The 17,463-nt window shown below is 34.9% G+C and overlaps 1 protein-coding gene across 2 annotated transcripts in view; it reads right to left on the reverse strand.

Moving 5' to 3' along the window:
- Positions 1 to 5,530: 5,530 nt before the first annotated feature.
- The window catches only part of PPIP5K2 (diphosphoinositol pentakisphosphate kinase 2), a 51,599-nt gene continuing 39,666 nt past the window's right edge, over positions 5,531 to 17,463 (reverse strand). For both annotated transcript variants that reach the window (XM_030003912.1, XM_041120893.1), the window contains exons 26-32: positions 16,837 to 16,906; positions 14,664 to 14,783; positions 13,713 to 13,775; positions 11,947 to 12,006; positions 9,714 to 9,845; positions 8,000 to 8,128; positions 5,531 to 7,352 (exon numbers count right to left, since the gene is read on the reverse strand). In XM_030003912.1, the coding sequence (XP_029859772.1) occupies positions 7,249 to 7,352; positions 8,000 to 8,128; positions 9,714 to 9,845; positions 11,947 to 12,006; positions 13,713 to 13,775; positions 14,664 to 14,783; positions 16,837 to 16,906 (678 nt within the window). In that variant the 3' untranslated portion in view covers positions 5,531 to 7,248. The remainder of the gene's footprint in view (positions 7,353 to 7,999; positions 8,129 to 9,713; positions 9,846 to 11,946; positions 12,007 to 13,712; positions 13,776 to 14,663; positions 14,784 to 16,836; positions 16,907 to 17,463) is intronic.

Consider the following 17,463-nt stretch of genomic DNA (forward strand, 5'->3'; position numbering starts at 1 on the left):
GAAAGGCTGATCCTGAGAACATCTCCCAAGGATAGTATCTGAACTCCACACCAAATATTTGAAAATAAACCTAGATCTTCCTAAAACCTCATAATTTTCAAAGTTCTGCATTTTCCATGCAACAAGCAATGTCATTAAGATTTTCCCAAGACTGAGTACTGTATTTCACTATTTTTTGCAGTGCTTTTAAAGTCATCCAAGATTTTACATGCAGAACAAAGATACTTTGAAGTGCTTGGGCTTTGTTTTCCCCACTTAAGATCTGGTTGACACTATTTAGTGCTGCTTCAACACAGAGAGAAACACAGACCGTTACAGACCCTTTTGTCTGCATCATCACCCTGACCAGAACATGAAGTACCTACATTTTATGATGGCTGTGCTCATCAGTAGGTTCCTGCAACAATGACAGTCAATTAGAATGACAATAACTCAATTTAAAAAAGTAAATACAATATTAAATGTAAAAAAACACAGAAAAGGGGCTCCATTTCTTTTCTTCTCTGTAAGTTCTTCCTTATTTATTATCCTTAGCTTTTATCAAAATACTTTTTTTCCCTTGCTTTTATATATTCCAGGCTTGTATATGGGAAACTGCTATGCTGATTTGAGCATCAAAGAAGTTATTAAATCACAAGAGCTGAAAGCTGAGCAATTGAAAGAATATTTACTCAGTGTTTTTAATTCTTTGTTTTTGTGGACATGGATTTAATTCCAAAGCCTAATGAGACAAACATTTTTTATTAAACATTCTGTTTCTTTTCCCCTTATTAAGGATTGTAGCCATTATTCTGAAAATCTGGATTTTGCTGGAAATCCATAACCACATGAAGGATAAAATACAAATTATTTATTGGGGGGGAGGGAGGAAAGAGAAAAACAATTCTGAGCAGGGTATGGCTGAAGTAGTCAAATAACTTTTACACTGAAAAAAAATCATTAAAACTGGAATATTTTTATATTAAAAGACCAAAAAAAAATTTATCTATTGGCATACAACTTAGCAACTTTTTCCATCCAAAACCAAAAGCTTAGTCATTTTTTAAGATATCTTAAAAGGCTATTTGGCTAAGTTAAAAGAAACTATAGTGAAAATTTACTTAAAAACCTAAACAAAATGTGTTAAGTACACCATTTAATCAAATCCCACCTTTATTTTTTTATATAGCAAGTTAAAATTAATTTTAGTGAGTGCAAAGAGTATCCCTTCATTTACTTCTTGGGCCAAATTCACTTTTTGCTTAATTAAGCTATTTTCCATAAGAATTATGGCTACTTAAGCAAGGCTGAATTTGCGTCCAGATGGAGGCAGTAAGCACAGGAAAGAATGTGAAAAAGGTGATGGGTTTAGAGCTTTGTGTGTTTTGCAGAAGTTCAGTTAGTACCAACTCTGATTCAGACCATCTTGAAGCAATAAATGGAACCAACCAATGTGAAAAGATGCATTCTGTCCTACACTATAAGATTTAAGTTACTGGGAAAGGGAAGTGAAGTTTCGTACCGGTCTTAGACAAATGATGCTTTTAGTATGCACACGTATAGGAGAAGGCAACAGAAAGTACTTGCTAACATTGATTTAGGTCTGTTAAGTGAACCTAAGAAAGTTTATCAAAATCAAAATCAATCTATTAAATAAGCAACGGAAGTGATGAAGACGTACATGATCAGACCAGGTTGCTCACAGAGGTGGCGCAGTCTCCATCCTTCAAGGTTCTCAAGCCCAAACTGGATGAAGTCCTAGGTGACCTGGTCTGATCTCACAGATGACTCTGATTTGAGCAAGACCTTGGACTAGAGACCTCCCAAGGCTCTTTCCAGCCTGAATTATTCTGTTTTCCTATGATCCTTGTTTAATCTTATTGTTTGTAGATTGAATGCATAGCACGTGTTGAGGTCAAAATGTATGGGAATTTAGAATAGAATAGAATAGAATAGATTTCAGTTGGAAGGGACCTACAATGACCATCTAGTCCAACTGCCTGACCACTTCAGGGCTGACCAAAAGTTTAAGCTTATTATTAAGGGCATTGTCCAAATGCCTCTTAAACACTGACAGGCTTGGGGCATCAACCACCTCTCTAGGAAGCCTGTTCCAGTGTTTGACCACCCTCTTGGTAAAGAAATGCTTCCTAATGCCAAGTCTGAACCTCCCCTGGTGCAGCTTTGAGCCATTCCTAGACACCCTGTCACTGGATCCCAGGGAGAAGAGCTCAGCACCTCCCTCTCCACTTCCCCTCCTCAGGAAGCTGTAGAGAGCAATGGGGTTGCCCCTCAGCCTCCTTTTCTCCAAACTAGACAAACCGGAAGTCCTCAGCCGCTCCTCACAGGACACGCCTTCCAGCCCTTCCAGCTCAACCAGCTTGGTTGCCCTCCTCTGGATGCATTCAAGTACCTGAACATCCTTCTTAAACTGTGGGGCCCATAACTAATACTTAACCTAGAAAAGGCAGAAATCTCCGAGCTTTTGCTTTTTTTTTTTTCTATTTAAAATACAATGGCATTTCAGTCTTTTGAATTATTCTGGTTTGATTTTCTCCTTTGCAGACCTCAATAGTTTCCTGGGCAAGTGGTTTTTAAAAATGACTATAGACTCTTAGTTAAGATTCATAAATAATTCAAAATATTTCCCAGAGTAGTCTTTTAAAATAACTTATGGAGGCTTTAGATATGAACTTTTAAGTCTAAATATATTCCCAGCCCTCACCCAAAAGAGGAATTAAAAAGTTATCAAGAATCTGAAGACAAATAAGACAGGAGGTCTAAATGGACTTATACACAGATTTTAAAAGATTCACAAGAGTTTTAGTATTTATATTATTATACAATAAATAATAATAATTTTATGAAAGGAGCAGTTATTCTCTTTTCTGGAGAGACTTATTAGAACAGGAGATTTAGTGAGACATGTGCACCCAGACCAAATAGGCTTTGTTGGAAGCAAAGATAATTGCAATTATATTAGGAGAATTCTTTATCTGGTAAAAAATGCACATCACCCAATTACCATGTTTTCCCTTGCTGGTGACTTTTGTCCCTTTTACTAAATAGAATGGAGATCTGTATGTGTGGTGCATCAGAAAATGGCTTTGGTGGTATTTCCATTCTACTTGGACATAAGGTTATATAGATCAAGAATGCTGCACAAAAAGTGGATTTCTCAAAAAACATGTAGGATAAAGATGCATCTAGGCAAAAATAGCCTAATATACCTCCTCTTCAGGCTAATCTTGAGATACCCATGTAAAATACGAGTTTCCTTTCCTGCACTTCTCATTTATCACTTGATTAAAACCAAAGAATTTCTCACTAGAACCTGCCAACCACACAATCCTGTTTAGATCAGGGCAATTATGACCAAATTAGGCTAACTCTTTTTAAAAGAGAATACATCACTAGACATCAAAATTTCTGCATAAAAGTTCCTCGTTTCTAGCAACTTTATGATGGAAAAATATACATTGATCTCAGTATAGATTGGAAAAAGACAAAAAATTATTTCTAGTCCTGTTCAGTGTTATTTCAGAAAGCTGATTCTTCCCTTAGTAGCAGATCACATGAAAATCTGTAGTTCTTACAAATCTCTATTTCTGCACACTACATTCATACATTATGTGGTGTGGTGACAAACTGTTTTTCATCCATTCTATTTCCCTTTTTTTTTTTTTTTTTTTTTAAGCAAGTACATCTTAGAACTGTTTTCGTATCAATGCAAAGACTTTAAGCTTCTTGTAAGGTCTTTTCCATACTAGCTTCTGTGTGGATCCATTATGATATGGATGTTCTCTGTATTTAGTGCATCCTCCTCCTCCTCAAAGGCCCACATTTGATGCCACTCATACACACTTGGATCTCTTCCAAGATTTTTCTACAGTGTGAACTGCAAATAGAATTTGTCTCCAAAGTACAGATGATTTGTGGGGCTTTCATCTTATATTGTATGTACTTCAGCTTGTTCATTGAATAAGAAGCAGGGATCAGAGACAGAACTGCACATCCTTTCAAGGCTGAGCCAGACCTCCAGCTAGCTATTTTGCAAGGAATTTCAGAGCTGGAATACTGAGTCTTTGTTATTCTTAATGGAACTGTATTCAATTAGACCACAGGATTGTTACATTTAAAAATGAATAGTTAGAAAGCCAATGGAGATAATACAGTATGTGGTCTAGAGTATGCTGGGGTTTATTGCTTTGTTTATAGATAAGATGTTTGGTTTATTTTTTTATTTGGCATCTGTTTTCCATAGTAATACACTCTGGACTGCTTTGTTATTGTACCAGTTTTTACATTTCAGAGCAGAAAATGGTTGTTTTTAAGGGCTAGGTGAGGGAGACAATAAATTAGTATTTGAAAATACTTAATGAAATTTGTCCTCTGCACAAAACCAAGAAAAATAAAACCATTGTTTAAAAAGAAAAATAAAAGAAACATAAACAACCACTAGAAAGCACCCTTCTTCTCTTCCACCATTTCTTCCAGAACTGACTTTTTGGAAAAGTTTTTGCAATTTTTTATTTAGCAAGTTACTTATAGCTCTATCAACAATATAATTACTGTAAACTGATAAAGAAAAAATACAGGAAAAAAAAAAGAACATTATGATTCTATCTGTGTTAGATGACAGAAAACAGTGTTAAACCTCTACATTCTGCCACTTGAACAGTCTATTGCATTGAAATGGCTATTAAAAGTCTTCGTTATATCTCTTCTGCTATCTTCCTTTGAACTCTGCTGGTTTTGATGCTATTGATCAGTGTATAATCATTAATTTTTGCACATGTACCTCCCTAGGCTTGTTTATATGGATGCCTACAAAATTGAACGATGAAAGCACATCTGCTTTCTCTTAAAAAATTTTACTTGCTAGTATAATTATATAGAGAACTCAAATTTATGTCTTTATTATAATAAAGAAACATAATACAAGATTTAAAAAAATTTTAGGAGTTTTTACAAACTTTTTTCTTTTGGTCTGTTTGGTAATGATGCTTCATTTTTGAAGGAAATGCTATATGTTTACTTAAATTATGTTCCAGGGTGGGGGTATTTTGGGAGTTACAGTCATATTCACCAATTGATTTTCTGTGAATTTATTCTTTGACCTCTGTTAAATCTGTTTGGAATAGGCTGCATAGTTCAAAAAGTTTAATGTGAGAGAGAGTCCAATTGCATAAAGAAATTGGACTAAAAATAGGTTCAAATCAGCTCAGTACAGTCCACGTTCTGCCTTATTGCCAGAGCACTAGTAGGAAACAGAAGAGCACTCACAATGGTTCTGTATTTAATGTTACTATTTTGGAACATAAGGAAGCACTGCAGAATGTGTGACTACCATTTACTTTTTTGAGGAGTGATTTCAGTATAAAATGATAAAACCTCATTTCTTATAAGTCATGTCCTTCACTGCCAAGAGAAATTTTGGTTTATTTGTATATTAATGGCTTATTTGTAAATTGTTTTCCACTATGACTACTGAGTCAACTACTTACTATACTTCACATATACTCTTAAAGGAAAACAGAATGGAGAGAAGTTGCCAGTGACCTTGTTTTTATTTAGGAGCACATAAAAAAAAGTTATGCCACAGCTTTGGTTGACTGGAATGATACGCATACTTGAATTTTAACAGTATTTTTTTAAAACAGTAAACAAGTGTACATTCAGTTGTGTGCAAGACCAACACTGTCAATAACACAATTATACTACAGAAAATGAAATGTTTTAAGTATATAGCTGTGAAACCCTTCATATTTTTGGTATTTAACCAGCATTTTTAGGATTAGTCTGCTGAAGCCATTTCATGTGTGATAAACACTGAAAACAGGCCCTGTGGCAAAGTCAATGTAATTATAGTTGCACTGGCTCTGGAGACAAGTAAGAGCCCTACTTAAAAATATTACTCAGAAGCTATGTCTTCTGCAACTTAAATGTGAAAGGAATTATCTAACTTGTAGTTTATGAAGTCTGTTATTAATATCAGCCACTTGAACTTACAAAAGTGGACTATATTTTCATACATTTGGGATAATTATAATAATTCAATAATGTTTCATGCCACAGATAAAATCACAAGAACTGCTGAGACTGGATGATTACTCTACATAACCCAATAACTCAAAGTTCCACTGATTTACTAATGCTTCTCACAGCTCTTATAAAATCTTTAATGTTTGTTGGGTTTGTTGGTTGGTTTGTTTTTTTTTTTTAATGAGAGTTGCTGTCAAGGACCTAGACTGGAAGGAGAGAGATATGAAAATTCCCAGGCCATGATGAGTCCTGAGTATTTTGCAACAGTAAGCACTGTTGTGGTAGACCATAGTCTCTCTCTACTCTGAAGGGATGATAATAAAGCATAGATGGAATATTTACAACTTTTAGGATAAACTTACTAGCAGACCAGCTGTAACCATTTCTCTTTTTACAAAACCTGCTTTTTAATATCACATTTTTGTAGAAACATATGGCAAAGCAAATAAAACTGTCTTTGTAGTAAACAAAAGAAGGTTTTGATAAAAACATATAAAACACAGTTTTATCCACTGGGTGATGTACAGGTACCCGTATACAAGCATGTATACTAAACAACAAAAGAGAAGATGTATTTGAATGTTACAGGTCTGATGTAAACACAGAATAAAAATAAGGAGAGTCAAAAGTGACAATATATTAACTCACTCCATCATGCCTAATTATTGCAGCATATATGATATAAAGTAATTCAAATGCAGAAAATATCTGCTTATCTTCAAAACCAGGCAAAAGAGATCTCTTTGGAAATGTAGTTAAATTAAAAAAAATCTTCTAGCCAAGATGTGTGTTACATTTCAGCCCACAAAAGAAATTCACAGGGAGATTATAAACTCCTGAAAATAGAAGTTCATGTTGACAACAGACAATGCCTTCATTACAGTGACATCAACAGAGTCACTGTAAAACATACCACTGCACTGGTACTTTCTTTTTGTACAACTTTACAGTAAATATTTGAAGACATTGAAAAGGTTCATGTGCAGCTCTTCCATTAAAGGTGTGCAGTTCATCTAACTGATAAATATATTTCCTGAAATGTTTTAGAAAATGAGAAAAGACATTTGACCTAAATATGTAGAGTGCACACTAGTGAACCATGTATAAACTAAAGATTAAGTGCACTATGAGCTGCAGACATGAATGGCTTTTGAAAGCTCAGTAATTTTGTTGAACACACACTAAAGAATTGTTTCAGTTGCTTCCAGTTTTGTCTGATCAACTTCACTTCTTCTCAGAAAGTGTTTCCCCACTAAGTTCGACATCTAGTGAGACCTCTTCAAGAGATAGCTTAACATTAGATACACAAACAGAAGATCCACGGGTAGCTGTACAGATAAAGAAAAAGAAGTATTAGGTTTTACATTTATGAATATCCATGCTAAAAAGCATTAAAAGCAAGAAAAAAACGTAAGTTACCTACCACAGAAAGACACAAAGCTACACTGTATCTAAAGAAACCAGAAATGCAACCTGATTTTGTTCTAGAGGCCTTCTATACAGCACAGCCATCCAAAAGCAGTGTAGCTGGCCAACAGACTGCATATACTAATGACTGAATGCATCATCATGTTATTGGCAGCTTTAGTCAGAACCTGGTCACACAGCTCTATGCTAAATGTTCAGAAAACATCTTAGAAATTCTGCCACTTAAATAAGTAAATTTCCTTTGCTTTTCTTACTTGGAGATAGCTAGGAATACTGTCACACTTCAAAACAAAATAAACCCCCATGAATTTTCAAGCCATAGAAATTCTTTCAAACACTTCAGAGGATAAGAGAAAGTAACTATTAATGCAGTTTTACTGCTAAAACTATTTGTGCAATGCTACTGAGTTCTCACTGACCTGTGAAATGACCCCACTGACATAGACAGGGAATGTTAAGAAACAGCTGCCCTAAGAAACTATGTAATATATGAGAAAGAATCGTACTGCTGGAAATAATGTAAACAAGATAGCCATAAGTTACTTACATAAGGTTGGTTTCTCTATTGCTAGCCTTTCAGGCAAAGTTTCAAGTGGTGTTGGTTGAATTTTTGCAGGGGTGTATGTATTTAAAGAAATTTTTCTTCCTGGCAGTGGGATCATGTAAGTTGGAGAAGCTGAAATGGGGGGGGGGGGAAGATACATATCATTAATAATAAAAATACTCTCATCTGAGCAAAGCGTCAAAAATAGTAGCCACAGAACTGTGTATCTGTCAGCAATATAGATGCCACACTTATACAACCTGTAGCTCAGCTACCGATTTTTTACTCTAGTGTCAAAACTTCAAAGCATGAAAGACAAATCTAAAAATGTTCTTTTTACCTCGGAAAGCAACATGGTAACTTCATGTTGCTAAGGCAGCTAAGCCAAATTTCAGCAACAGCTGCCTTGCCAGAAGACTGGCAAAAGCATTAGTACTACTTCTCATAGGTTATGAAGATAGCACTGCAATAGGCATTTAGTCCAAAACGCCTATGAAAAATACATACGATACATTACTCTCTAGACAACTTCCATATGTTATAGGAAAGCAGAAGGAGAGCAAAGCACCTATGGCCTCAGTTCTATCAGGTTTAATTTCCAACCACTCCTTTGTAAAAAAGTGACAACCAGGCCACCACAAAAGTATGACAGTTTTTAAAAAATATATTTTCATCTTGTGTACTCTAAATTCTGAACTGATTTTGAAGAGACACTAATTTCCTAACCAGTGTGACAAAGCATTTTAAATAGCTGAGAACTTTAAAATCGCTCTAAACCTCCCCGAGTTCTTTTTCAGTAACATCAGTTTTCTTAAATTGCTTATCTTCTTTCTCAGATATAGGAGGCTAACCCTATCAAACTGGCTGCTGATTAAAATCTAAACTGTATAAAACTAAAATAACTTAAACAAGGGGAAAATCCTGTAACAGAAAAAAAGGAAAAATCCTAACAGCTGGGTAACCTTTGTACCAGTACTAGCAAGTAAAAATTTTCTGATCAAAGCATGAGTCTTTAGACATTTTCTCAAGAAGAATGATTTTCAATCACCTGACACATGAATTATAAGCATCCTAGTATGTAGTAAATCTGACCTAACTGAAATAATTTCCAAAGACACAGCAGTAGAATCACAATGGGAAGTGAACTTCCCAGAGACATGCACATGGATAGAACTCAGTTTGCATTTCATTTCAAGATCACTTAAAAATTAAACATGCAGCACAAACTACTAAAAAATTAAGTAACTGCAAGGCACTCCACAGGTGAAACCCCAAGTAATATTGAAAGAAACAGGAAATAACAGAGTTTTAAGATGTAAAAGGCTTGTAAAAGGCAACAGTACTCTGCTGAGGTTACTGCCAGTACAACAGTACAGTATAAAGCTGGAAATATGCATGCTTACTAAAAAGCAGTCCTTGTAATTCAGCTAACAGTGCGGACGGTACAGAGAAGTTCTTAATTTGAGGAAATAAACTAATTACAATTTCATTAAATCCTTAATTTAGTACCCCAGTCAACAGAGACACTACTTCAAAGAATTATGAGAGTATCCATACCGCAGATACTGCAAAAAGTAAAATTACGGTTTATGTACATATTTCACTTTTTTTAAAGCAATATTCTTAGAACACTTGTTAGCTGTAAAATACTCAAAAGATTACCTTAGACAATATTTAACAATTTAAAATGAACATAATTACAAGCTAAAATCAGTACATGTCTCCTGTAGATTTTCCCTCGATGGAGCAGCAACAGAGGCAAGAAATTCATCCACCTGCTTCAGAGACAAGGAATTGTGTAGAGTTTCCAAAGGGCAAATAGAAGGCACCATGGAATATAGTTCAAAACCTGAAAGAAAAACAATAAAAAAAAAGATATTTCCAAACGTAAGACAGGATTTAATCTATCGTATGGGCAAGTATTAATGCATGATAAAAAGTACTTATTTTAAATCAGCACATGCAGACATAGTACTTTTGACATCATGGGCACTAGATATTACAGGAGTTGGAAGAAGATGTGCCAATTTCCAGGGTGTACTAAACTAAAGGTACTATATAACATACCATGGGATACAAATCCCACATACACATAAAGTGGTCTTCAAACATTACAGCTGCACTCTATTCCCAAATCAGTTCATGAAAGATAACTTTCCTCTAAGACAAACTTAATAAATCAGTTAAAAAAAATAATAGTCAGGAAATGGTAGTATTTCTCCTACTCATTCTCATACCTGGCACAACAGTAAATAGATAACTCATTCATGCAAGTAAAATAACATAGTAGCTATGGTGTCAACTGTTAGCAGACAAGCACTAAACATGCTAAGACTTCCAAGAAATAAATTTGCAGAATTCATGTTCTACCATCTTCAGTATTCTGTGAAAACAAACTTTTGCCTTCAATATCAAAGGAAAACCACTGTTAGCACTTTTGTACCTTGAGGTTACATGTTTTAACTTTGTAAGACAGATTTACACCTACCTTGATGCATTTAAAAACACTACTTAAAAGACTATAAGTTTCATGTATTAGAACAGGTAAGTATAGCAACCCAAAATAAAAAAAAAATTGGACTTTGCTTTTCTACATTAGTATTGATCACACACCAACCATGCATATCCATATTACTAACATACTAAAAAGCATTTAAACATCTTGGCAAAAAAAAAAAAAAAAATTGTAGTTCTCTACAGCGATGCAAGTTTGATAGCTCAATGAACAGCTCTTCATCCAATTGCATTTCAGAAGAGGAAAATATGTCCATTAGTGTTTTCAACATACAGCTGTTAACATTACAACTTTGCAATTCAATATTGTAAATTTACATTTGCTACATTTCTTTTAAGATATTTAAATGAAGAAACAATAGTGAATGAAATAATGCTTAGAATTTCAGTTCAAGGTACATTTATTAGAGATAGCATTATGACTGTGAACTGTTCCCTCCCCTAAAATAATAAGCATCAATATTTCTGTGATATCCAGTGTTCCCCATTCACTCCCCACTTAGTGCTTTGCACAGAGAAGTAACTCAACAAAATTTCAATCCCAAATGTCTGTATTTATATTTGGATCCACCTTGGCCATACTCAAATTTGAGGGACAGTCGCTTCAAATATACAATCAGCTGAAGTGTACTTATGTCAGCTTCACTTATATTACAAATAAAATGTTGCATTTGATGGAAACTTGGTTTTCATGTAAAGAAACACCACCACATACTTAATTTCTATCTTCCTATAAAGGCAGTAGCTAAGCTGCAGTGTAAGCACTAAGATGTTTGGCATACATATTAATATCCTAAATAACTATGCATGCATGCAAAGCGCAAACCCTTTCTTTGCATTACAATAAAATACAAGATTTATCTCTGTACCCTGACAGAAAAGTCACTATCACTTGAACGAGAATTTATTTTTTTAATTTTGCAAAGAACATAGTGGGACAATGTCAGGTTAACTTTTTAATAACTATTACCATCATAAGTGCAGTGTTACAGAAAACCAGAAAGGAATTTCAAAATACACCTATGCCCTTTAAAAAAAGAAAAGAAAAAAAAGTTTTCTTCTTTCAGGAATTTCCCCTCCATAGGTTTTTGTTCAGTTTTGAGAATTCTGCTATCAGATAGCCATATCCCACCACGTTGTTGGTAGTATCTTTGTGTCTAAGGGATATGACTTAAAAGATGCCCTGGAAACCTATCTTCAGTGTTTTATTTAAATATTTTGTGATGTTATGAGAAATCAATTTTAATTTTAATGATGAAGCAACCTGACAGTATCCCTTTAAAAAAGCAATTTCCTGTAAACTAACAGCCTTTGAGCTTTGGTTATATTTATTCTTAAAGCACTGTCCCCATCAAAAGGCAAGACAATGAAAGGGTTAACGCAGCATCTCAAAAAGCCACCCTGCTGTCTTACATTTAAAAGCTATAGAGACATACCACTGGAGCCTAGAAATTCCACAGAGGAAATGGACCAGCACCTAAAGAGGTGTGGGCGTTCTGCACAGAGGCCCAGAAAATAAGGTAAAGCACTGTCAGAAGATACTTGTTTCACCATGTTCCTTGAACTAAAGATGGGGGGGTAGTCTGAAATGAGTTAAGAGGGTGTGATAACAACATAAAAATAAGAAATAACAGAGTGAAAGGGACAAGGAGAATCAAAATGACAGCCCAGAGGACAAACAAAAACATCAATATGTTCTTATGTTAGTAGAGAACCCTTGGAAACCTCCAATATATTTAGGTTTCATAGGAGCTTATACAGCATACATTAATCTTGTAAAAGATGTGTGGTAAAACTGCTGTATTAAATGAATCAGAATGATCAATGCATTCATTAAAAGCAATTTAGATCCTTTTTTAAAGAATGCAGTCACAAAAAGATAGTGCTAAATGGAACAGAAAGTAATCATATTACAAGACAATGATACTCCTTACTTTCAGACCTTGTATGTTTTGGAAATACTATTTGGTTTGCGTCTAAAGATAAAAAATGGACTCCTAACTTTCCTATTTGAAATAGGACACCAGAATTGGCCTTTTAGATCAAACACAGTCTTAATGGTATTAATTCAGCCTTCCTATAGCAGTTTCCCTTCAAGAAGCATTGCAGTACAAAAAGTCACTAGGGATTCCAAATGCATATAATAAAGGACTACTTGCTTCCCAGCAAAGCCGAACAAAAACTCAGTCTTTTTTTTAATCCTTGTTTCTAAGCAAATATATTTTGAATCTAACATGAAAATGCTGATGATTTCCACTGCAGTTTCAATAATAGCACCATCACTGTACTCAGCCAGCAGTCATGCACATTTTAAAACTGCAGTTAAGAAATCTGGAAAAGCTACATTAAGATCCAGGGGGTGCTGAAAACAAAGTCTAGTTTTCATGAACAGGAGACATTTTGTGCCTATTTAATCACATAGAATGGCAGGCATGAAATATTTTGCTGAGGAAGAGAAAGACATACCTCTGTCCTGTGTGTTAAACCAGACTTTTTTTGTAACTATGGTAGACTGAAGACAGTTAACTCTCACTCTTGAAGTTCAAGAGGTCAATGTAAGCAACAGGCAGCTCTCTTGCTGTGATTTTTAGTGCAATATTTAAGTAATTTGCACATCTGATGAACAGAGAAGTATGATAAGGTAAAATAAATTTTTGTTTGATGATACATGTAGCAATTTAGCAGGAATGGAATCAAAGCTTCTGCTTTAGTTTTTTAATTTAGAATCACTTCAGGAAGATGGTAATAAAATCCATGTCAATTCAGTGATTTAATTTAGCATCAGGAGGCTCAGGGAAACAGCTCAGCAGGAGAAAGACAAAGAAGCAGCAGCAGCTATCAAGAAGTGTATGCCCAATAAAGATCAGATTTAATTCTGTTTTTATCTTGCACCATACAGTCTGATCACACAAGAAACTGGGGAGAATAATTTATTACAGAGATCATGATTAACAGTAGCACTTCGATTTTTTCAAGGATTTTTCTAAGGAATAAATTTTGATACTGTATTTATACTAACGAATGGTAAAGAAGGGACTTAGGATATCTAATGGTCACAAATATATTTGGAGTTGTCCTTGAAGTTAGGAACGACAGACGGCTAGATGATACTGTACACCCCGTATTTGAAATAAAAATAAAAGGGAAGAAGCAAGGAACCTTTTGTTTTCGTTTTTGTTTTTAAAATAAAAGCAAAACGTACCATTGGTTGGGTGTCGAGCAAATGAGATAGAAAACCTTTTAACAGCAGAACCGCGTGTGGTGTCTGAGAAAGAGAAAAACAGGTACCTGAAATTTGTAACAGCTACCAAAAGAGGGACATTTTAAAAAAGGAAAAGAAGAAGAAAGAAAAAAAGAAAAGATGAGAAGGTATTAGAACTGAGTGGCATGCAAGAGGGACCAAGGAAAAGGGCTAAAATCTAAACAGAGGTTAAAAAGAAGAAAATTTGGATTCTTGGTAACTACAAGATGTGTAATGAAGTGTATGAAAACAAGCAGAATGAGCTCGTGGTTCTGGCATACAAGCTTATATCAGGTTAGAGTTGAACACTGAGTAGTGAACTGAGAGGAAAACAGCATGAATACTGTTTCACCTTCAGAGTTATAATGGTGTGCTTTGGCATCTTTGCATTCTGAAATCTAGCGAGAGTTTCTTCTCTACCCCAGATTATCTAAAACTGAAAACCTTCTGCTCCTTTGTAATCCAAACCCCACCGAAAAAAGGCCAGGAATCCTAAAATTTTCACCATCAGTATTTAACTTATTAGTTTATAATTTCTTTCATTCCTTGTATATGCTCCAAGTAATTTATTTCATTTCACAATCAATAAGTAATGATAAAACCCGAAGTTTAAAATGAGAAAAGAATTTCAAAACCAAAATTTTATTTTACTTAGAAAATGCACTTGCTGAAATCTCCTAGCACGCATTACAAGTCTGTGAGCTAGTGTTCAAGACAAAAACAAGAATTAACTATGCTATTAAGTTAAACATAAGCAAGCTACAGGCAATAAAGAAGCAATAGAAACTCATACAATTAATACTAAGGCAAAGGATTCTAGGATTCCAGTAAAATCAGTAACCTAGGATTTATCTTTAGAGGTTTAATGTAGCACATGGATTTGTGCGTGCATGTGCGAGAGTGTGCACATACCATCTATGAAGCCAGAAGAAGTCAGCTTTTTACGATGAGTACGAGCATAATCCTGTAGGTTAGGTGCACTTGAAGAACCCCCGAGCACTGAGGTGCTAAACAGGCCCGCACAGTGAGACCCTGATGGGAGTTAGAGAAAATACATACAACAACCAGGTGTTCGTCCATTCACATTGGGGATGCATGCAGCATGCAAGCACATGGCTCTTACCACACAAAAGGCAGCTTTTGGCAGTGCCTTGGACAGGTTCACAATATGCTTGTAATGTCAGAGTGGTACTTGTAGGCTGAAACTATCATAATTTATTGTGCTTCTACTCATGACACAGCACCCTCTGCTATATGTGCAAAGAGAGTACTGGCTTTAAAGTGAGTTCTTGTCCTGTTTTCACTTTTGGTAAAGAAAAGTTACCAGTTAGCATCAATGTATACGTATCCAAAACAACAAAACAAAACCAAGATGATGATGATGATGATGATGTGAAAGTTGTGTGTTTTAAAAGCTGCAGTTCTGAAACAAATATACACTGGTAAAATACTGCTCATTGCTTTCATCCAAATCAACCTTTGAGATGACAGGCTGCAATGAAGTACTCATGCATTTCCACAGACTTAATATGGAAATATTTCCCTTCTAACCCCAACAAAATGTTAACCAAATTGGAAATACTCTATTCGTATTTCAGCTACTATCATTGACAATGTTACAAACTGAAAATACCTAAAAGTTTCATCAAGTCTAGCTTGACTTCCTTTCCTGAGAAGACTTTTGTACATGTCCATGCAAGTGAGAGTACTTTTGTTACAACTCATACACTCCTGCCACTAGGATGGGAGTTTTAACAGATCACTGAAGGCCACAGACAGAAATATAAAAATAACTTTTGTAATCAACCATAAATGATATTTACAAACAACAATGAACAAAATGGAAAAAAATGTTGCAATTTTTTTCCTTTAGTTTTTACTACTAGTTGAAAGGAGAAGTGGTTTTTCACTTAGAACTTATCTTTTACATTTTAGATAAGTAGCAGCAGATTTTTTTGAAAAACAACTATCTATCCAGCAATACTTCCTTTCATTACTTTTAATGACCCAGTGGGAGGAAACATTACCAGCACATGTGACCAATCACAGCCAAAATAAATTGGTGCCTGGTCTGTGGCAAAAGCCTTTCACATCAAATGTAATACCTTAATCTATGCACAGAAATACATCAACTTCCACAAGCCATATTGTGTCACACATTGGCAAAAGAAAAGTTATTTAACTTTAGCAAGCACACAATAAAAAACATGACTTCAATAAACAGGAGCACCTGATGTATGCATTTTACTAAGGGAAAAATATAATAGGGAGAAAAGTATCACAGAAAGATTAGACATAGAAAAAATACAGCTCTTTACAAAGACAGAAAAAGCTACTTCTAAGTTTATGCATATAGCTTATGCATTTTCCACACTTAATTTTTCCCATGAAAAGACACACAGAAAAAAATGCAATATTGATTTACAGTAGTGCAAGATTTCCTATTTTTGCATTTGAGTCATATGTATGCCTGTTTCAAAGGAGCAACAGAAAAGCACCACTTGAATTAAAAGAATTTGAAACAACTCATTGAATTATTGCATGATTCATTCTAATGCTGAAAGGAAGAAATTGATTTTAGGAGAGGGAATGTGTGCAAAACCCCTGATATTATCAAGAAACTTGAGGTTTGTTCCCCAACACCCTCCCCTCAGTAAAACACCTTCAATTCCATCAATTGCCCACAGTAGGAAATGTTAATTTTCGAGAAAAGTGTTTTAACAGTTTCCAGTGCAGGCCATTTCAATCCAAAAGTTTCTTGCAAAACCCAAAAACTCAGTCATGAACTACATTATCTTAAAAATCTACTTTATGTGAAAAATAACGCTGTGTACCTGTTGCGAGCAGTACAGAGTCAATGTGAACAGTCTCAAACAATTTGTTCTTTTCAGTTATAATTTATTTAAAAACTTTGCTGCAGAAAAATTGTCCAGTTCATAGGCAGACACTCAGCATATATTATTGATAACAAATGCTATTGGGTCCTGTTAACATAAAAGCTATTCAAAGAATGTACAACTGTACAGAACAACAGGCAGATGAAAAGCTGCTAACATCAAAGAAAATTTCAACTGTAGGCACATACCTAGACCACTCTGCTTTTGTTCCAGAATAGTTCTCGGTGTTCGTAAGTTACTATTGCTTTCTGATAAGACCTGGACATAAAAAACAGAAAAATAAGGGAAAGTAGAACAGCAGCATGAAATGTCCATTTAACTTGATACAGCAGCCTGTTTCAGACAGACAAGTGTTAATAAGCTGTATGATAAGTGTTAGTAAAAGAATGTAAAGGAAACATGAAAGATCATGCAATATCCCCTTCTGAAGGGAGTCCATTACACATATGAGTTCCTTGCAATGGAGTGGTGCAAAGCAAGCATTCAGAATGAGAAAGGACACAGACCAAGACCGATATGAGAACAGACATTTGAGACATTTTATTTCATTTTACCAAATGCACTCTCCTAAACTGCGCCTGTATTGAAAAAAGGAGGGGAGGGAAGGAAAGACAGACAAGCTATTGAGGACACCATACAATCACTGATCCATGCACGGGCTCAATCAGCGTAATCTTCAGATGCTCACAGCCTTTAATGATATCAACTTTTCCTATGTAAATAGTTTTAGAATTTTGCACAATAAAAAGAAATTATGAAAATTTTCAAAGAAAAAGGATATGGTTAACAGAACACCATCCATTGTAACACCATGT

The sequence above is a fragment of the Aquila chrysaetos genome, chromosome Z, assembly GCF_900496995.4.
Source record: "Aquila chrysaetos chrysaetos chromosome Z, bAquChr1.4, whole genome shotgun sequence".
Lineage (NCBI taxonomy): Eukaryota > Metazoa > Chordata > Aves > Accipitriformes > Accipitridae > Aquila > Aquila chrysaetos.